The sequence below is a fragment of the Mus musculus genome, chromosome 15 (assembly GCF_000001635.26).
Source record: "Mus musculus strain C57BL/6J chromosome 15, GRCm38.p6 C57BL/6J".
NCBI lineage: Eukaryota > Metazoa > Chordata > Mammalia > Rodentia > Muridae > Mus > Mus musculus.
The window spans coordinates 78,419,751-78,439,335 of NC_000081.6; the positions used below are offsets into that span (position 1 = coordinate 78,419,751).

A 19,585-nucleotide genomic window follows, 5' to 3' on the forward strand; every position below is an offset into this window, starting at 1 on the left:
TGGAGATAACTGTGATGGGGATCTTGGCAGAGATAGCAGTGGCAGTATTGGTGGAATGATTTTGGTGGAGATGATGGCAGAGATAATGACTTCATACCACTGAACATTGGCCTGAAAATCTCTTATTTAGTTTCCTGTTTTGTGTGTTTTATAACAATTTTAAGACTAAGTATTAATTCACTTAATTTCCCCCTTTCCTCTCTTCCTTTTGCTGTGTGTTTGCTCTTTAGCGAGGGTTTCACACACCCCAGGCTGTCCACAAACTCTCAATCTAGCTGATATATGACTCTTAGTTCCTGGTTCTACTGCCTCTACCTTCCAACCGCTGGGCTTACAGTCATGCACCACACCTGCCTGACGCTGTGCTGGAGATGGAACCACGATAGGCGAGCACTCTACTGTCGGATTCGCATTTCCAGCCCCCCAAAATGTATTAAAGACAAAAAGATACAGAACCCGTGAAGATGTTTCCATTAACTAAATCTTAGTTTGAGCATAAACATAACAATAGTGACATATTACAACCCAAAGAAAAAAGACTCTAATAGTCTGTATTGATACTAATTAATATTTGTATCAATCAATAACCTGTATTTTAGTGCATTAATATCTTTATTAATTAATAGTCTGTGTTGAGATTAATTAGTTAACTGGTTAATTAATTAATTAAGAAGACCAAGGCGGCTGTTCAATAGACAGACACCCAGTGAATACAGAAGCAGTGATGGAGCTACAAAATCAGAGCCTGGCCGTCGACACAGTTGATGATTTCACACAGGAATAATCAGCGGATACTGAGATCCCCGCTGAGCTGGGGGAGAGGAGAACCAACATGTCCTCCCCTGTCTCCTCAACAGATGACTCATCTGAAAGGAGAAGAGAGTGCATAGCTCAGAAACCTACATAACTCACCACCTCTCCAAGGATGGGGCGCCCAGAAGAACCCAGCCAACAACCCACGGCCAGCCTCGCGGTGAGAGAGAGAATCGGACAGAGCCACCACGAAGGGTGTGCCACGCCACGCAGATCACCTTCAGGCTTCAAAAGCGGAAGACAGAGGAACCGCAGCAGAGAAGCTGACTGTGGGGTCGAAGATCTGTACTTCCAGCATGCTAGAGGCTGAGGCAAGAGGATCTTGAGTTCCGGGCCAGCCTGGGCTACATTGTAGGGGTGAGGGCAGGCACAGGGCTGGGGGCTAATAGCTCAAGTACAAGGTGTCTTGGTGCAAAATCTTTTATTTTGATTTTTTTCTTTGTTTTGGTTTTGCATGGTTTTTTTTTTTCTCTAGTCAGAAAGGACATTAGATGGAAGTTTGAGGAAAATCTGCAGACAGACTATAGTAATGGATCAGGCTTAGCTCCACTAACCCCTGGATCCTATACTGATCCTATACTGTGGCCATGGGGGTAATACCCTGGTATTAGAAACCTTTGCTGAGATTAGAATGGAGAAGCCATTGACTGAAGTTTGTTTTAAGAAAGAAGTCAGTTTAGAAAGCAAGAAAAGGCAGAGATGGGGGGCAGGGAGATGGACAAAGGTAATGAAGCATTGATATTTAGGGATTTGGGGGTGGGGGTAATTTTTGTGACATTTCTTTAAGCCTGAAGATGAAATGCTTTTGGTTTGTTGTTATTTTTTGGTTTTTGTTTTGGTTGTTGCTGTTGTGATTGTGGTAGTGGTTGTGATTGTGGTAGTGGTTGTGGTTCATACAGCTTGTTTGAGTCCATCTCGCTGGGACTGCTAACTGGACCCACATTCTGAAAACAAGGTACAGAGAAAATTGTTCTCATAATAAAAGTGGTCATAATAAAATAATAAAAGTATAATAAAAAATAATAAAAGTGGTTAAGGATTCAGCTTAAAAGCCCAGCACAGAGACAGACAGAAGGAACACCCAGAACCGCTGGAGGACAGACAGCCATTACACTGCGGCTGTGATCTGAAATACACTTGAGTCTATTTCACTCTCTGATCAAAGGGGCTTCCTGCAGACCTGGACTGAGTGCTGTGTCCTGGATACAACAGGCTCACAGAATGTGGGTTGGGGGAAGGTTGTTAAAGATGGCAGACCGAACAAGTCAGAAGAGACGCTGGGGGGACGGGGGCTGCAGACTGTCTATAGGTGTTCCTGGAGCTAGCTAAGATGATGAAGGGATGGATTCTCCAAGGGAGCTTTGTAAATAAGGGCTCTGCTTCAGGTGAGACTCAATGGTTCTCACCTTTCCTAATGCTGTGACCCTTTAATACAGTTCCTTATGTTGTGGTGACCTCCCAACCTTTACATTATTTTTTCAGCTGCTCCATACTGTAACTTTGTTACTATATGAATCGTAATGTAAATATCTGTGTTTTCCAACGGTCTTGGGTGACCTATGAGAAAGGGTTGCTTGACAACCCCTTGAGGGGTTCAGGATAAGAACCACTGCTCTACAGTGTAGATCTTTGAGCAGCATCCAAGGACCAATCAGAGGACGTGCTTCCCTGGAAGGGCACTGCAGTGAGCCACTCCCAGTAGTGAGGGCTCCAAAGAATGCCCCTCAAGTCCCACCCCACTACCCACCAGAAAACAAAACTAGCCAGCTTGAGTCACATGTTCTGGTCACAAGAAAGTCCCACCAGAAGAAGCTTTGCCCTTCTGTTCTGCTTGAATCTTTAGCTGACAGCAGGAGCTGACTCTGTAGAAAGAGGTCACAGGTGAGTCCTGGGCCAGGACAGAGCAGGACCTTCCCTCTGGATCCTCCCTTGACAGCCGCCAGCCACAGCTACCAGCTGGACTGGGATTAAAGTGATCACTCACATCTGCCTGGGGGCGGGGGGTGGGGGTGGCCAGAGCTGGGATTCAGAGGGATGCGTGTTGTGACGGTGAGAAGAGACAAACAATTCGCAGGTCAGAGACTCGGTCCACGAGCCCTGCTTCTGAAAACCCAACCACCTAGAGCACAGCGAAACTGCAAACTGGAACAGGTGGGCTGGTTGGTAAGTGTGGTTTCCTTCTCCTCAAGACAGAGGAGCCTAATGCGCGCCCCCTGCTGGCTGAAGGGAGCAGCTTCCAGGCCCAGGCCGTCCCATTGGCGCCCCGTTACTTCTGCATCACCAAGTATGTCTCTGAGAAATGTGAGCAGACAGACCTTTGTTCTTTCCTTCCTTCCTTCCTTCCTTCCTTCCTTCCTTCCTTCCTTCCTTCCTTCCTTCCTTCCTTCCTTTCTTCCTTCCTTCCTTCCATCCTTTTTCCTTCCTTCCTTCCTTCCTTCCTTCTTCCTTCTTCCTTCCTTCCTTCCATCCTTCTTCCTTCCTTCCATCCTTCTTCCTTCCTCCATCCTTCTTCCTTCCTTCCATCCTTCTTCCTTCCTTCCATCCTTCTTCCTTCCTTCTTCCTTCCTTCCTTCCATCCTTCTTCCTTCCTTCCATCCTCTTCCTTCCTTCCTTCCATCCTTCTTCCTTCCATCCTTCTTCCTTCCTTTCTTCCTTCATTCCTTCTTCCTTCCTTCCTTCCATCCTTCTTCCTCCCTCCCTTCCTTCCTTCCTTCTTTCCTTCCTTCCTTCCTTCCATCCTTCTTCCACCCCCCCTCCCTCCCTTCCTTCCTTCCTTCCATCCTTCTTCCTTCCTTCCTTCCTTCTTTCCTTCCTTCCTCTTCTGCCTCCTTTCTTTCCATTTTTCCTGGCTGACCTGGAACTAGCTATATACACACCAGGCTGGCCTCAAACTCACAGAGATCCCCTTGCCTCTGCCTCCTGAGTACTGGGATTAAATGCATATGGCACCAAGTCTGGCCTCAGACTGCCCTTTCACAACACAAGTGGAGTTGTACAGGCTTCCCATGGAGTGAGAGACAGTTATGGACCCTTCCTGTGAGCTCAAGGGGAGGGTGGAGGACTCACCTAATTAACCTACCTACCTATCACTTACCTATCTATCTACCTACTCACCTACCTATCAGATATCTATTTATCTACCTATTTTTGAGACAGGGTCTCAGCAACCCAGGCTGACCTCAAACTTCCTATATAATCAGAACAACCTTTAACGCATGATCTTCCTGCTCTCACCTCCCAAGTTTTAGGATTAAAGGTGTACAGCCCCACCCTGATGTAGGCTTAGATTTTTTCAAAACCTACTTTTAATAAGGGTTCTCAAATGCTTCAACCCTTCCCCCCCCCCTTTCTAGCCCACCATCCAAAGGTCGGGGAGAAAAGATGGTAAACAGGACAAGGGACACAGACCTGTTTAGAAGTAGTTTGGGGGCGGGGGGAGTCCAATCTCCACTTGTCAGCAGTCCAGTTCAGTAGTGTCAGGGTAGCAAACCTGCGAGATCCAGCAGAAACCGCCAGGCCACGCAAGCTTCCTGTCACTGTCCATTGAGTCTCTCTTAAACTCTCTCCAAATATCACATGTCCATCACCTGTCCTCCCACAGGTCTCTCCTCAGCAAACCCTGTGAGTCTGCATCACATGACACAACCAGAAACTTTCACTTCACCTGGGCTTTCTCCAAAACCAAATCCTGAGACGGGATTGGTGAAAATCTGCTAAAATTCTAGAACATTCCAGGTTACAAAAAAAAAAAAGAAAAAAGAAATTGGTGACACGGTTGTTAGGAACACTCAGGCCTGTGAGTCTGTTCTCCCCACACACCCAAGATGTTGATTTGACCTAGGCTCAGTATACCATAGCTGTTCAGTGATGGGAGCCAACATTCGCTACCTGTAAGGACACTGGGAAGTTGGAAGGTCTGACGGGGCTGCAGACCTAGCTACTCAGATGTCATGAGTAGAGGACCACGGGGCAGATTTGGACCCTGGACTTGTGAAGCATGTTGCTAAGTAAGAATAGCTCCTTTGGCCAGGTAGCCACGCATGTGCTCTCTGAACCTCTTGATCCCGTTCTCTCCTCAGGTTAACACAAGGATAAGCAGCAGAGCCCGCCCCCAAGCGGGGGCGGAACTGACTGTAACAGGAGGAACCAAACAAGGACTTGAAGCTAACTGGGATGTTCTGACATTCTGAACTCGGAGGTGGGGAGAACGGAATGATTGACAGCTTCATCACAGAACTGCCAGCAGAGATGACGCAAGCCACTCAGAGGCTGGGTCCTGCTGAACCGAGAAAGCTCAAACCAGGATAGCCCACAAACGATGTGCTCAGATGAGAACCCAGGGTTGTCCGGAGTCCCTCTGAAACAGCGACTTGAGGGTCACTTTAAGCAATGTCCGCCACCCTGCCCTGGAGCATTTAGGGGTGGCCTCTCTTTCTGCCTTCCCTTCCAACCCCAGCAGGGAGTATGGGTGGTAGGATGGTTCATCCATGGCTAATGAAGCAGCCTTTGACTCAAGAACCAATCTTGATAGAAGAGCCTGCTGGCTGCATAAAAGCTGGTAGTCCCTGGCCTCTGTGTAGGTAGCACTATGAGTGCCCATCTCCAGTCCTTGCATCCTGACTGACTGCTTCCTCCCAGACACTGTTGGTCTCATCTTATAGGTGCAGGAATAAGGTTCAGAGGGTATAAGACCTTTCCAAGATCACCCCATGGAAAAGCCACAACACTGGGCTGCTGGTTGGCTTCCTTGTCTGAGAGACTGCAAGCCTGCACTCCCCAACCCCTCCCACCCCCACCCCCCACCCCGCTTTGACCTCTCACTTTCCAGCTGAATAGTGACCTATGGCAAAGCATGAGCTGGGCCTGCAGGGGGCAGTGGAACCAGCTAGCATTTAAGAGTTGACTCTCTTTAGGCTTAGCCACCATCCTGAAAAATGTTGAAGAATGTTGGGTGTTTCCCAATTATCTTCGGAAAACAACACCAAAAACCCAAGCAAATAAACAAACAACAAAGAAACGCCAATGGGCAATTACGGTTAGGCTGCCTAGATTCTGGGTTTTATCTAACCCTCTCAAACCTACCTTCTGGGAGGCAAGCAAGACCTCCTGGAAGACATGGGCCACCTCTGACATCTTCACCTCCAGGTTTCAGTCTTAGCACATAGTAGGTGAACCCAGTAACACATGAAAGTCATTAGGAGAGGACTAAGGACTTTTCCACAATTGGGTGGGTGAACCTTTTAGTAGGCCTTACTTTCCCACCTAAAAAGGGCCAGACCAAAGCCCAGCCGGACACGGGAAGGAATATGGTGGCAACTGTCGGATGTTTAGGGGATCTTGGATCTTGGTACTGGCTCTGGGGGTGTCACTTCCAATGGGTTGTGGTTTGGATGTGAAGTGTTCTCTACCCAGCTTGTAGGTGGAAACTTGGTCCCTAGCTGGTGGCATTATTGGGGGTGATTAGCACATGGGGCCATTAATTTTATCAATGGATTACATTAGCTCCGTTGGAACTAATGAGTTTCAAGCTGAGTGGGCTACTCAGAGGAAGGGCCTGGATGGAGGAAGTGGTAACTCTGGGATGCACCTCCGAACAGTAGAACTTGTCACTGGTTTCTGTTTCTTTGTTTCTGTCTCTTTCTGTCTCTGTCTCTCTGACTCTGTCTCTGTTTCTCTCTCTCCCTCTCCTCTCCTCTCCTCTCCTCTCCTCTCCTCTCCTCTCCTCTCCTCTCCTCTCCTCTCCTCTCCTCTCTGCTCTCCTTTCTTCCTTTTTTTCTGCCACGAGGCAAGCAGACCCTAGGTTCAGTCCTCAGTACTGCACCCCACCATACCTCTAAAAAGGGAAACTAAAACCAACAGTCGATAAACTATGGAAAGTAAGCAACACGTAATAACTCGTTCTCTTTTCAAGTTATTGCGCTCAGGTTATTTTATCCCAGCAACGGAACAGTGACACAGGGGGAGAACATTAGGTGTCTGTCGGAGGAGCTTGTCTGTCCAGGGTAGGGGTTCTGAAAGAAGGAGAAGAATTTGAGGCAAGCCTTCCTCTTTATTCACCCTCAAGGTACTGGCCCATCTGACACCAAACAGGGACAATGTCCAGATGTGTGCTGGACTCCCACTGGCCTGCTTGGACCGGCTGTGTGGACTGTGGTCTCCTCACCTGTGGTGTTGCCATAGGAAGGAGGGACAGCTTCCGAGTCAGTGAGGCAAGGCTTTGAGGTTGACTCTGCTCTCCATAGCCTCTCCCAGCACTGTCCCACAGTCCCTGAGCCTCCTTTTATCTACTGTAAGAGAGGCATGGAAAAGTAGGATCCATATCTGAGAGTCCCGGAATGAGGACGGCCCATGTGTGGGCACCACTTGAACCAGGAAAGCTCTCAGTGAACAGTACCTGCTGTCCTGGTGGCTGCCGTCATCACCCTGATCGCGATGGCACACCAAGAGTGTGGTCTTGAGAGCACGGTGCTCAATGAACTTATCTCTGATGGATGCTTTTGGTGTCTGTGGCCAGGTACTTATAACAGGGCCCTGCCTGGAGGACATCACAGGTATATGTGCAGCCCGAAGGAGGAAGATCTGACCTCCATCCTTTGCAAGGGGTTTGCCCCTCTCACCTCCCCAGTGATGGGTCAGCTTGACACAGTTTAGAATCACCTGTGAAGAGAGCTAGTGATGAATTGTCTGAATCAGGTGGGCATGACTGTAGGAGATTGTCTTGATTACATTAATTGATGTGGGAAGACACAGCCCACTGTGGGAGACACCATTCCCTAGGCTTCAGCCCAGGACGGTGTAAGAGTGGAGACAGTGAGCTGAGTACAAGCATACATTTGTTCTCTCTCTGCTCTTGATTGTGGATGTGGCTAGCTGCCTCGAGGTCCTGGAACCTAGACTTCCCTATAGCAAAGAGCTCATATGGAATTATGAGCCAAATAAACCATTTTCTTCCTACGTTAGCTTTTGGCAGGATGTTAATATTACATCAACAGAAAGTGAAACTAGGCCATCCCTAAGTCAGGTCTTTTTGTACCTGCTGTGTTGTCCTAAAAGGAACAACTGTCCTCAGGAACTCACTGAACAGTGGGGTGAGAACAGCAGTGACCATGTCCCCCAAACAGGATCCTCCCCCTCCCCTGTTTCCTCTCCATTCTGCTAGCCCAGCAATCACCTTGAATGCCAATGCTAGAGTGACCATTTCCAAACCCTAAGCCCATTCCTCCTTTGCTGAGAGCTTTGGAGCCTCCCCAGTCCTGCTGCACACCCCACACTCCCATCAAGGAAAGGCATCTGGGGGGCCTGGGCATCTCAGCATCATGGGGGAGGGGGCTATTCTAAAACTCCCCTTCCCCACTTTGTAGAGCCGATCCATGCCTCATCTCCAAGCTTCAGGTCAAGCACATATGGAAGCCAAGTGGCACCAGAGAAGCCAGTACCTGAACTTCATCTTCTGAACGTTCACTCTTTAAGCAGACTCCGTAGCATTCAGACTAGACCAAGACTGGCATCCAGAGCAACCCGGCAGGGATGCAGGAAGCTTAAAGGAGTCATATGTATGCTCACACAGCTTCTGGCACACAGAAACGTTCAGCCAGCCCTAAGCCCAACTACATATCCTCAAAGAATTTAGGAAGAGGTGGTGACTATACCTCATCCCCGTGGTCTTTGCCACACACGGGACAAAAAAGAAACACTGCTGATGTGGCTCATGCACGCATATGCACACACGCACATGCTCACACACAGGCGCGTGCGCCTATTTTTAAAAGTAGGTTCAGGTAAATATAGGAATTTCTGGAGGAAGAAAGTTCTTCTCAGGTCAGGTATTCCTCAGCTGGGGCCCCCGTACAAAGCAGAACAAATGGGGGGGGATAGCCAATGAGGAAATCACTGTTTTCGCAGGGCCTTCTGCAAACCAAGCAGTCTGGCCACACGGAGAGACCAGATGATAGATCACCAAGAAAGGCAATGTGGGGCGGGACGTGCTGTCCGAGCAACACCAGGACAAGCGCAGAGCATCCCAGCCCTGGCTCCAGACTACAGCTCCCGGCATGCCCTGCACCTGGTACTCGCCCGCGGCGTGCGGAGGGAAGGATGCAGACAACGCGGCCGGCGATGAGGATGGAGGCCGGGGAGGCAGCGCCACCGGTGGGGGCGGGCGGCCGCCCCGGGGGCGGCTGGGGCAAGTGGGTGCGGCTGAACGTGGGGGGCACGGTGTTCCTGACCACCCGCCAGACGCTGTGTCGGGAGCAGAAGTCCTTCCTCAGCCGCCTGTGTCAGGGCGAAGAGCTTCAATCGGACAGGGTGAGCCCTGAGCCCGCTGACAGGGGGGTCCTGGCCCCGCGCTCCCGGGCTGTCCCGCCTGCGCGTCCCTCGGCCTCTGGCTTTCCTAGGATTCTGAGGCGGGGAGCCGAGGCAGGAGGAGGGGGAGGAAGAGGAGCCGAGAGGAATAGCTATACCCATTGCCGTGGCAACGGGACAGCACAGGCCGCAGCCATTTAGAGCTTTGGAGAGCTGCCCCAGATCCGGGACGCTTCCTTACTGTGGAGCGCTGGGGAGGGACCAACAAACCGGGCCTGCCTTACTGCCCTGGCTGACTCTTAAAGGAGTTGATGCGGCTGCTTCTCCCCGCCCTTAGGGTGTGGGCAGCTGAAGGGTACAAGGAACTAGATGGAGGAGGCCTGGGTGTCTTGGAGCTGGGCTTAATGTAGGGAAGAGCACTGGCTTTGGAGCTATCACTTGTGGGCTCACCCTGCTCTCCTGCCAAATTCCCAAATGACCAGGGAGGAATCGGGAGGAGAGGGGAACTTCCCTGCTCTCTGACTTTGGCCTCCTAGTGTGCAAGGCCTCTGGAGTTGGCTTGTCAAAGTCCCCTGTCCCCCATTCTGTGGCCCTCTTACACTGTGCCCTTGGGTGAGTCCCCTGTCCCTTGATGTCTCCGTCTTCTGTGCTGGGTTGTCCAGATCCCAGTCCTCCCTGCAGGCTGCACTTGTCCAATCAGAGTGCAGCTTCTTTGGAAACTTGCAAACATCTAGTGAATAGTGGGGTTGGCTGGGGGTGGGGGTGGGCGCGGTACACAGCCTCCAAGAGGGAAACTTTCCTAAGAGGGAAATTCACTGGGTCCTGTGCTGAGAGAGAGGTAAGGGGCCACTCAGGAATCCGGTCACCCTCTATACTCACATCTAATCCTCTGACTATGGGAGAAAGAAGCAACGCTCCAGAGGCCAGATGATTGGCTCAAGGTCACACAGCCTGGAAAAGGCAGAGGCAGGGTTCGAACCCAGATCCTTACTGCTTTCTTCCTGCTTCCTCTCTCCCTGTAGCCATTCTTCCAGCCAGCCTGTGGTGACTTGAGTTTATGTGTGTGTGTGTGTATGTGTGTATGTGTGTGTGTGTGTGTGTGTGTTAGGAGGGGTGGGGGTGGCTGGCTTGGGGAAGCTTGCACACCCCTCACTTCCTGTGGTCATCTCCTCCACAGGATGAGACCGGGGCCTACCTCATTGACCGTGACCCCACCTACTTCGGGCCCATCCTGAATTTCCTCAGGCATGGAAAATTGGTGCTGGACAAGGACATGGCCGAGGAGGGTGAGTTGGTCCATTGCGCTGGTCTGGGTCTCTACAGCCTACCGGAGCCTTCAGGGGAGGCCTAAAAAAATTGTCTTGAAGCCAGGACAGTGGCTACATTTCCCCATTATTTTCTGCCTGTCCCAGAGTGGAGTCCCATTCTCCAGGTCTCGGCAAGACCGACAGACCCCCGTGGTCACTGGGTAAATGGCAGGGAAACAGGAAGTGGTAAAAAGGAAGCCAGCCAGGTCCTGAAACATCTGTAGCCTTTGGGAATGTACGTCCTTCCTCCCTGGCCTCTGGCAAGCCAGGCGTAGCCTGTGATGCTCCAGGCTGGATGGGGGAAGGGTTGGGTCTTTTTTCTCGGCCTTACTCTGTGTCTCCCAAGCAAGGGCTTCCCATCAGCCAGGAGGCAAAGTTAGTGGTTCTCCCCCATAGCTGGCAGCCTCTACGGCCCAGTGGCTTGTTGGGGAGAACTTTGGCCTTTCCCAGACCCCTGGAGGCTCATATCCGGGCCCAGCTGATGTGGAATCGGGGTGGGGAATAGATCAGAGCAAGGACCACAGTCATCCCCAAACCAGCTCTCCTCGGTACACTTGAGCTCTGGACCAGGCTAGCTCAGACGTGTCAGTTTTCTTTGAGTCTCTCTTGGTGTCTCCAAAAATACCAAAAAAACAAAAACAAACAAACAAACAAAAAAGGCATCACGACCCACATTCAGAAGACTGTGTGTTGGGACAGATGGGTCCTGTGTACCTGTGGGTGTTTTACACGGCCCTCGCTCTAGGCTATGGTCCTCTCCAGCTGACCCCAGTGGAGTACGGTGATCCAAAGGCTCCCCAAAGGACATCACGCTTAGGGCTTACTGTAGGTAGCTAGCTCTGCGTTAGCCTGCTGAAGCTGCCTAGCAGTCTGAGGGGAAGCGATCACGTGGGTGGGGCCTGGGCTCAGGAGCAGGTCCCTCTGGGAGGCTCATACTCCAGCTGCGTCACAGCTAATACCTGTTTACAGGTTCTAGCGCCTCAACGCTCTGTGCTCTCCTACCCTCAGATGCTCTCCTACCCTCAGATGCTCTCCTACCCTCAGATGCTCTCATACTCTCAGATGCTCTCCTACCCTCAGATGCTCTCCTACCCTCAGATGCTCTCATACCCTCAGATGCTCTCATACCCTCAGATGCGGTGGTGGTGGTGGGGTTATCTGGAGAGATGGAGTTCTCAAGGAGGCAGTGGAAATGTTAGTTTAACCTCTCTGGGTCTGTGAAGGGTAGAAACAGTTGTGCCCGACTCAGTAAACACTGGGGAGGTAGAAGGGAGTTTCTCACAGCTCGGAGCTGCCTAGCCTGGGGTACACAGCTTGCTGTTCCTCTCTGCCAGAGATTTCTGTCTGTCACTCTGGGCAGTAGTCCTTGCTGGCTGTCCCTTGAGGCAGGTACTAGTTGAGCATTCATAGAGAATGCCCTCACCCCCTGGCCCCAGACCCAGTTACAGCCGCAATGCCTAGGGAAGTACAGGGGATTCTAAGTACAGGGATTCTAATGACAGCCACCGATCCCTCCCTGCTCTGCAGGCTGTGATTCGAGGTCACTGTGCTAGCATGGGGGCTTCTAGCCTGACCCCTCCTGCTCCTGACAACAGCCCACTTGCATGGTCCACGCAGGCAGGGAGTCATTGGCTGTCAGCCTTTCTGTCAGACCTCTCACTTCCTTGGACTTCTGTCCTCATGACTCTTCACCTCCAGCAGGGCAGAGTCCCTCCCTCCATCACGTGGTTTTTAGGTTTCAAAGGTTAAGTTTTGAGAGGACGTAGACACTCTGTGATGGTCCCTGAGCCTAGAGAGCCCAGTAGGCCCCTGCCCTGCAGAGACTTCCTGCAGTCCAGACTCCTGGGAGCTCTTCCCAGGTCACTGTGGGAGGAGGGGGATGGCTGGCTTGATCTCTCAGATCAGTCCCATAACACACAAACAGTGACTCCCGCTTCCCTGTGTCCCAGGTCCTGTGAAGGACCCACAAGGGCTTTACCTACCAACAGCTCTGAGTGGTAGCTGAGCTGCACAAAAGCTTGTTTACTTCTACTGAGAGTTCCCGGGCTCTGAAGGTGGAGCTTGCCTTATTTCTGTGGCTTACCGACCCTGTGACCTTGGACAGGCTGTTTCCTGTCTCCTAGCCTCAGTTTCCCCAGTTGTTCAGTGGACATGATGAAGGGATTCACTTCTAGTTCTAACAGTGCCGTCAAGAACGTGAAGAACCCGGCTCAGGCCTGGGACTTAGCGTGTGCTCAATAAACCAGGGCACACAGTGGGTAGCCTCGGCCCTCCCTGTTGTATTCTAGGGCACAGTCCCTGTGAGCCTTCTCTCTTGATGCCCAGAACATCTCCAGGTTGTGAACTAGCCAGTATGACAGGTAGTCCTGGGTCACAAACTCATCACTACCAGGGAAAACGGGGTTGGCTGAGGAGTCACATCTCAGCCTCTTACTTGGGGACCAAGGGGGGGAAAATGTTCCTTTTTTTTTGTTTGGGTCTCCTATAGCTCAGGCTAGCCTCAAACTTCTTACGTAGGCAAGGATGTCCTTGAACTTTTGGTACTCCTGCTTCTACCCACCATGTGCTAGGATTACAAGGGTTTGTCACACTCATGGTTTGTCTGGCACTGGGGATCGAACCCAGGGCTTTGTGAGTGCTAGTCAGCTCCTCTACCCACTGAGCAAATCCCTAGGCCTGAAATGTCAACTCTTTCTTGACCCTTGAACTCATGGACCCTTACGTGCCCAAGTGACTAGAGCAGGAAGTAGGTCTGGGGACAAGGAGAACAAGCCTGGGGACAGTAAAGGTGACTGTATTGCTCTGTGCCCCAGGGGTCCTGGAGGAAGCAGAGTTCTACAACATTGGTCCTCTGATTCGAATCATCAAAGACAGGATGGAGGAGAAAGACTACACAGTGGCCCAGGTTTGGAGAGAGGAAGCAGGGCCAGTGGAGGGAGGGGGAGGGGATGAAGGGAGGGGGAGGGGGAGGGGAATGATGGGTGAGGGAGAGGCCGAGCTGCCTGACAAGGGAGGCCTCCCAGACTGCTTAGCACAGCCCCAGCCTGGCTCTACACTGCTGGGGTTTTACCTCTGCCTGGCTTCTGCTGTGTGTGACCAAGGGTTATCATGCCCTTGTCTTCCTCTATGGGAAGCAGAGATGCTCAGAGTTGCCTAGCTACCCATGCTCACAAGATGGTATCAGTAGCAGCCCAGCCCCCCACACACACCCGGCCACACAGCATGGGTAAATATCCACTTCATGGAATCAGGCCATCCCCGGGTAGGTACTCACTCAGGGCTAGCATTTCAGAGCTCAGGCCTCAGGCCTTTGAGGGATGGGGTGAGACATCACCTCCCAGCCACGGGGACTAAGGAGGTGAGGGCCTGACTCCACTGATAACCCAGAATGTCTCCTGTCTTCAATCTTGTGCCACCCATATTCCACACGTGGCTCTGCCACCCTTGAACTGGTGACCCTAGGCATGTCCCTGAACCTTTCTGAGACTCTCAGTATAAAATTTTGTAATCCGTAAGGGTCTCAGAAGGAGTGAGTCCCGTACGCGAAGCATCTGGCACATAGTAGGTGTTCAGGGCATGGTTCCCATACGCGAAGCATCTGGCACATAGTAGGTGTTCAGAGCATGGTTCCCTCCTTTCCCATCTAACGTTCCTGCCCTCCCTCTATGTTATGGGCTGGGGAAGGAGCAGCCGAGTGCCTGGTGACCTTGGACATGCCCTCCATGTGAGCGTCTTACCCACAGGTGCCACCTAAGCATGTATACCGAGTGCTGCAGTGCCAAGAGGAGGAGCTCACACAGATGGTATCCACTATGTCCGACGGCTGGCGCTTCGAGCAGGTGGGCTGGGCACAAGGGACACCCTAAGCCTGTCCTTTCTAGCCTCCAGCCCCTCCCCAAGCCCTGTGGTCCTCGAGTGGGACTAAGCAAGACTACAAAAGTACCTGCTGGTCACAGGTGGGCTGGGAAGGAACGAGGCAGGGAACCCTTGCTACTGGGCATCCTGGTCACTGGGGATCTGCACAGCAGCCAGTCTCTGGTCCTCAGGGACAGCTCAGGTGTAGGAGATCAGAACCAGAGTTGAGTAGATTTCCTGTCATGCCCCAGGCCTGACCTCCAGGGTCTCATGACACAACCTGCATAGGGCTAAACATCCCTCTTTCCTGGAAGCCCCAGGTGGTGGCTTCCCACGTGTGACTAGCCAGGCCCCCAGGCCATATGTAGGGCACCATGGGAGAGTACTGTTATCAGCCACGCTATGCATCTTAGGATACTAGGGGCGCAGAGGCCCAATATGAACTCAAGTTCTAAACAGCCTTGAGAGTGAGAGAAGAGTTGAGCTAGCCCACAATGTACCTAGCTTGCCAACTTCTACTGCATGGAAACTGGAAAAGGCTGGCCTTCCAGGATAGCCATTATAAGGAAGACCAACCAGCCAACTGGGACGGGAGGATACCCTCTCTTCCAGCGCTGCCCTCTTGTCAGTCCTCTGACTGCTCCTCCCCCAGCCTCTGCAGCCTGGGATGTGAGCTCACCGGTACCTCCTTTATAAGGCCTTTGTGACAGTGAGAAGAGCCATCAGGAAAGGTTCTAGTTTGGGACAGGACTCTACCCATCAGCACCAGTGTCACACCATTCAAAGAGGCCACATCCACAGTCCAGACATGGAGCCAGGAAGTCAGTGTCACCCTCAGTTGCATAGTCTCGAAACACCTAGAAATGATGTGTGTGAGTCTGTAAGACTCCAGGGAAGAAGTGGTGGGCTCTGGAACTTGGTCCCTAGCCTGCCTCTTGCCACTGGGGTCCTCTGATAGTCTACTGTCTCTCCTGCCCTCTGCTGGCAGAGAGGGTAATGTTTTTCTTTGCCCGCTGAGTTGGTCCCAAGAACTCGCATCTCTTCACAGTTTTGTCAGAAGGGCCATACAGACAGGACACCGTTGAACAAAGGAGGCCTTTGATCTGAGAAGCGAGATGGGGGGAGGGGGAGAGGCACTGAGCAGTTGCTCTAAGAGACTAGGCCAGCAGGTCAGGGGCCACCAGTCTGGGTCCTGTAGCCTGGGGAGTTGGCTGCTTCTTCTGGAAATAAAAGGAATATTCCATAGGCTCTGCTCTGCCAACCCTAGCCTGCAAGCCTAGTCCTGAAGCTGCTGCAGCAATGTCAGGGTGAGGGGGGCCCCACTTGTTTCAGGAAGTGGCACCCGGTTGTAGGGTATAGCTGGGGGGGGGTGATACTACTCTCTGTTTCGGGGTCAGGTTCAGCCATGCTTGGGGAGGTGTGGGTGGAGACCAAGGAGCCTGCCTTCCTAGGCTCTGTGCCTCTGGGAGACCAGGAGCTTCCTGCACAGGCTGGTGCCTGTGTCTCTCCTGCCCCCCACCCCACCCTTCATCCCCGTCCTATTGGTGTCTCACTCCAGCTGGTGAACATCGGCTCCTCCTACAACTATGGGAGTGAGGACCAGGCCGAGTTCCTGTGTGTGGTGTCTAAGGAGCTCCACAGCTCCCCACACGGCCTGAGCTCCGAGTCCACTCGCAAGGCCAAGGTGAGTCCCTGCCCTGTGCGAAGAAGGCACCCCCCTCCCCCATTCTGCTGCTTCCTCCTCCCTCCTGCCACACCCACATAACACTCATGGTCATGGTCACAGCCAACACCATCCATCCCACGCCACCACAGTCCAGTCAGCTCACACCCTTGGCCCAGGCTGGGGAGCAGACAGGCAGGACCATTGCAAGGCTCCAGACAGAGCGAGCTTGATGCTGCTTTTCAATCACGTGGCATCAAAAGGGGTCACGTGGGCAGCTGTTGAGGCACGAAGTAGAGCACACTGAAGCAGGGGCACACTGTGGCATGCCGCTGTATATGACCTCCGGCAGGTCTCTCTTCTCGCATCTTTTGCTGGATTCTCTGTGAAGGGAGTGGTGGGTCACACGCTCTGGTGATTCCAGGCTGGAACTCCTGGGTTCCCATAGGTTGCTGTATTTCCCAGGGACTGGTGACCGCCTGGTCACTCATCAGCCTAGGTCAAGATATCCTAGCCTTCTCCAGGCTTTTTGGGTAGCCTGCTTGAAAGGTGTCAGGAGCCCTCTGGGCTCCGGCCTAGGCAGCCAGTTCCCAAGAGCACAATTGACGGGCAGCCCGTGGGAGGAATTGAGTAGGGTCCTGCCCTCTTGGGCCTGCGGTAGGGCCATCAAAGAAGAAGGCATGCTTCAGGTTGGGAAGGTGGGAGCTATGCCCATGTGCTGGAGTCGTAGGAACTCCGGCTCCCTGTGTGTTCCTCTTCCCACTCCCCAAGCCAGTGGCTGGCTCCTCCCTGCAAGAATGCAGGGTGCCCTGCTGCACTGACCCCCTCCCTGTGTCACCAACCTGGCCCAGGCTGCCAGACACTGTTGCTGGCATCTAGATCTGGCTGGTGACTGCCCTGGGACAACCTTGGCTTCCTGCTCTGGACCCATCCTTCCAAAGTAAGGCCTTTCCAGGAGCCGGCGGGCTCCTCTTCCAGCCGTCCCCTTAGCCGGCTCTCTAACAGCAGCCTGGCTGGGCTCTAAGCCTTCCCTCTGGGCTAGGGAAGACCCACCAACTGCTTTGGCTGCAGCCCTCCCTCTCCCAGAGGTCCCTTTCATCCTGCCTGCCCCTCAGTCCTGAGGTCGGGGGTCCCTGCGGACAGCCGCCCGCAGCCCCGCCCCCTCGTCAGTGTCTCCACTCTCTCTTCCCTGGTCGGCGGCGGGTGCACAGAGCACGGACGAGCAGCTGGAGGAGCAGCGGCGGCAGGAGGTGGAGGAGGTGGAGGTGGCCCAGGTGCAGGTGGAGGCGGATGCCCAGGAGAAAGGTGCAGCCCGCCCCCAAGAGGACGATTGCTAATGACAGCCCGGGCCTCCCGCCCTCTCCCTGCTGGAGCAGCTGCCGCCGGGAACTGCGGGGGCGGGCCACCAGGGTTAGCTCAGCGCCTGGCGCCTCGCCCATAACCATCCCTCTCTCACTTTCTCTTGCAGCCCTGTCATCTCAGGATCCCGCTAACCTTTTCTCCCTCCCACCACCGCCTCCTCCTCCTCCGCTTCCTGCTGGAGGTCCTGCTTCATCTTCATCCACCTCCTCTTCCTCCTGGATCTCATCTGCACCCTGCCTCTTCCCTCTCTGCCCCTGCCCAGGTTTCCTCTCCGCCTGCTCCCGTCTCCACCCTGGGGCTGCCCTAGTCCCAGTCTCCCGCGCCCTCTCCCCAAGCCCCCTCGCCCTGCATCCCCAAGCATCCTGCCTGCCGCCTCCTTCGCCCCTTCCAGCCCCTCCTGCCTCCTGGCCTGGGGAGGAGGGGCGTGGCCGCATCTGCTCTTTGTCCTCCAACCCAGCAGAGCACCTCTGAGGCTGGCCTTGGCCACAGGCCCCACTCTTCCCACTTGCCTCCTCACGTTTCCTCCTTGCAGGTCCCTGTCCGCACCCTCCCAGACCCAAGCCTGAGCTTGCAGTGAGAGCTCCTCGGCCCCGCGCCCGCCCCCAGAGCTGCCGCCCCTGGTTTGTAGCCTGGCAGAGCTGGAGGGAGGGGCGGAAGCAAGGAGGGTGCTCGTCTTTTGTCTTTGGACTCGAGCCGACTTTTTTTTTGGCTGATTCTCTCCAAAGTCTCTCAACTTATCTGGTCCTTGGGGTGAGGCCCTGAGAGCTGACATGAGTCCAGAGGTGGAGACTCTCACACTCCAGCACTGAGGCCAGGCTGGGGAGGGGAGGACCAGCCCTGTGCCTCTGCCCCACCCCGCATGCCTAGAAGATCGTGCAGCACTGCATGTGGGTTCTGTGTCCCCCTAGTTCTGCGGAGTGGGTGGACAGGCCATATGTGGTGTCCCTTGGCTGAGGAGTTGGCAAGAGCCTACCAAGGATTGTAGTGTGGCAGAAAAAAACAAAGCCTGCTCTCTGACTGGCTGACTATAGCCTTCAGTCAGCCTTAGCTCCCTGTGTGACCTTGGGCAAGTCACCGCCTCTCTCTGGGCCACGGTTGGATTCTAAGATGGGGGCGGACAGCTGTTTCCAGTGACCCCTTTTTGCCTGGGACAGCAGAGATCTGCCTCTCCCATTCCTGCCCTGCCACCAGGCTGCCACCACCAGCCCAAGACCTCAGCTTCTCCCCCCCTCGGTTCTGACTCCACCTTCTTTGGGCCTCAGCCCCACCCCTCCTCCAGAGCCAGCCTGGGACTCACTTGCCTTTCTCTCTCCCTCCCTCCCCCACTCTCCCCAACTTTCCTGTCCCGGCATTACCCTGTCCTCACCACCCCCCCAACCCTGGATCTCTGACCCCCTTTCCTCTTCCTCTGTCCCCCCCCCCTCTTATTTTCTAGCTATTACAAGCCAGAGGCACCCGGATGTGAGCCCCCAGATCACCTCCAGGGACTTGGGGTTCCGATCTGAAATCCTTTATTTTTGTACCACGGGGTGGGCCCCTGGCCCGAGGAGGAAGACAAGCCCTCTACCTTGTCAGTGCTGCCTGCATCTGCCGGGCTGAGACTCACTCCTGCCTTGGGGCCCAGGCCTGGGGCCCTCTGGGACCTTGGAAGGCCTGACATGGGTCCTGGGGTCTCCAGGCAGAGACGCCAAGGCCAAACTGTGGCACTACCTACCCATATCTTCCAGGCCCTTTTGTCCCCTCACCTGGGCGCCCTTGCTGCATGGCGGATACACTCCCTCCCAGTCCCATCATAGCACCTCTTAGAGCCTCAGTCTCTATGGCACCATAGGGTCATCCTCTCCTCCCACCTACCTCACAGGGTTGTTGTGAGAATCAGGGAGGATCATGGGGTTCCTGGGAGCCCTGAGTGTGTTGGGGCTACAATCATTACCTTCTTAGGGGAAGGGCTCTAGCCCCGCCCCTGTATGGGACACTATGGCCTCAGATACTGGTGGGGGACAATGTGAGGACTTTGCCAGGCAGGAAGGAAGTTACAGGCTTAACAGCACCTTGGCCACCACTTCTCTGTGCCACCGTGTGTTTGGCAGCAGAGTACAGTGTCCAGGGACTTGGGATGGGGAAGGGGACAGGTGTAACGGGTTGAGCTGTCCCGCCCGTGTCTTGACCACCCCGGGATGGGCACATGTCTGTCAGTTGTGTCCCACCCGCCATGAAATAAAGCTGAACAAACAGGCTTGGCCTGGCTGCCACCCTTTTTCTCTGGGCCACTTCTTCGAACAGG

At 53.7% G+C, this 19,585-nt stretch overlaps 1 protein-coding gene and 2 long non-coding RNA genes across 11 annotated transcripts; 2 read left to right on the forward strand and 1 right to left on the reverse strand.

The window, feature by feature from the left end:
• Positions 1-593: 593 nt before the first annotated feature.
• Positions 594-4,949, reverse strand: Gm36644. The gene is made up of 2 exons (XR_001781711.2): positions 4,222-4,949; positions 594-866 (listed from the first exon to the last, which is right to left on the reverse strand). It is a non-coding gene; the product is annotated as a predicted gene, 36644 (long non-coding RNA).
• On the forward strand, positions 2,518-4,981 carry Gm41355. Its single transcript, XR_875463.3, has 3 exons — positions 2,518-2,694; positions 2,888-2,976; positions 4,893-4,981. It is a non-coding gene; the product is annotated as a predicted gene, 41355 (long non-coding RNA).
• A 3,832-nt stretch (positions 4,982-8,813) lies between these two features.
• Positions 8,814-19,553, forward strand: Kctd17 (potassium channel tetramerisation domain containing 17). Of its 9 annotated transcripts, none has more exons than NM_001289671.1 (8): positions 8,814-9,117; positions 10,292-10,400; positions 13,235-13,326; positions 14,165-14,260; positions 15,835-15,960; positions 17,408-17,482; positions 17,834-17,921; positions 18,737-19,553. In NM_001289671.1, exons 1-7 carry the CDS (start codon positions 8,908-8,910, stop codon positions 17,876-17,878), a joined length of 753 nt encoding a protein of 250 aa, NP_001276600.1. In that variant the 5' UTR covers positions 8,814-8,907; the 3' UTR covers positions 17,879-17,921; positions 18,737-19,553. The 9 variants fall into 9 exon arrangements, 6 of the variants coding, with proteins under 6 accessions (NP_001276600.1, NP_001276601.1, NP_001276602.1 ...); XR_001781568.2 differs by adding an exon at positions 17,151-17,244 and having other exon boundaries at positions 8,857-9,117; positions 17,408-17,921; positions 18,737-19,539; NR_110357.1 differs by lacking the exons at positions 17,408-17,482; positions 17,834-17,921 and adding an exon at positions 17,151-17,349.
• Positions 19,554-19,585: the final 32 nt, after the last annotated feature.

What these genes read in the sequence shown, in the direction of transcription:
- Kctd17 (XM_006521460.4), top strand. Translation starts at nt 8,908, where the DNA reads ATGCAGACAACGCGGCCGGCGATGAGGATGGAGGCCGGGGAGGCAGCG. An exon ending in AAGAGCTTCAATCGGACAGG is followed by an intron (nt 9,118 to 10,291) that starts GTGAGCCCTGAG and finishes TCTCCTCCACAG; the next exon opens with GATGAGACCGGGGCCTACCT. An exon ending in ACGGCTGGCGCTTCGAGCAG is followed by an intron (nt 14,261 to 15,834) that starts GTGGGCTGGGCA and finishes GTCTCACTCCAG; the next exon opens with CTGGTGAACATCGGCTCCTC.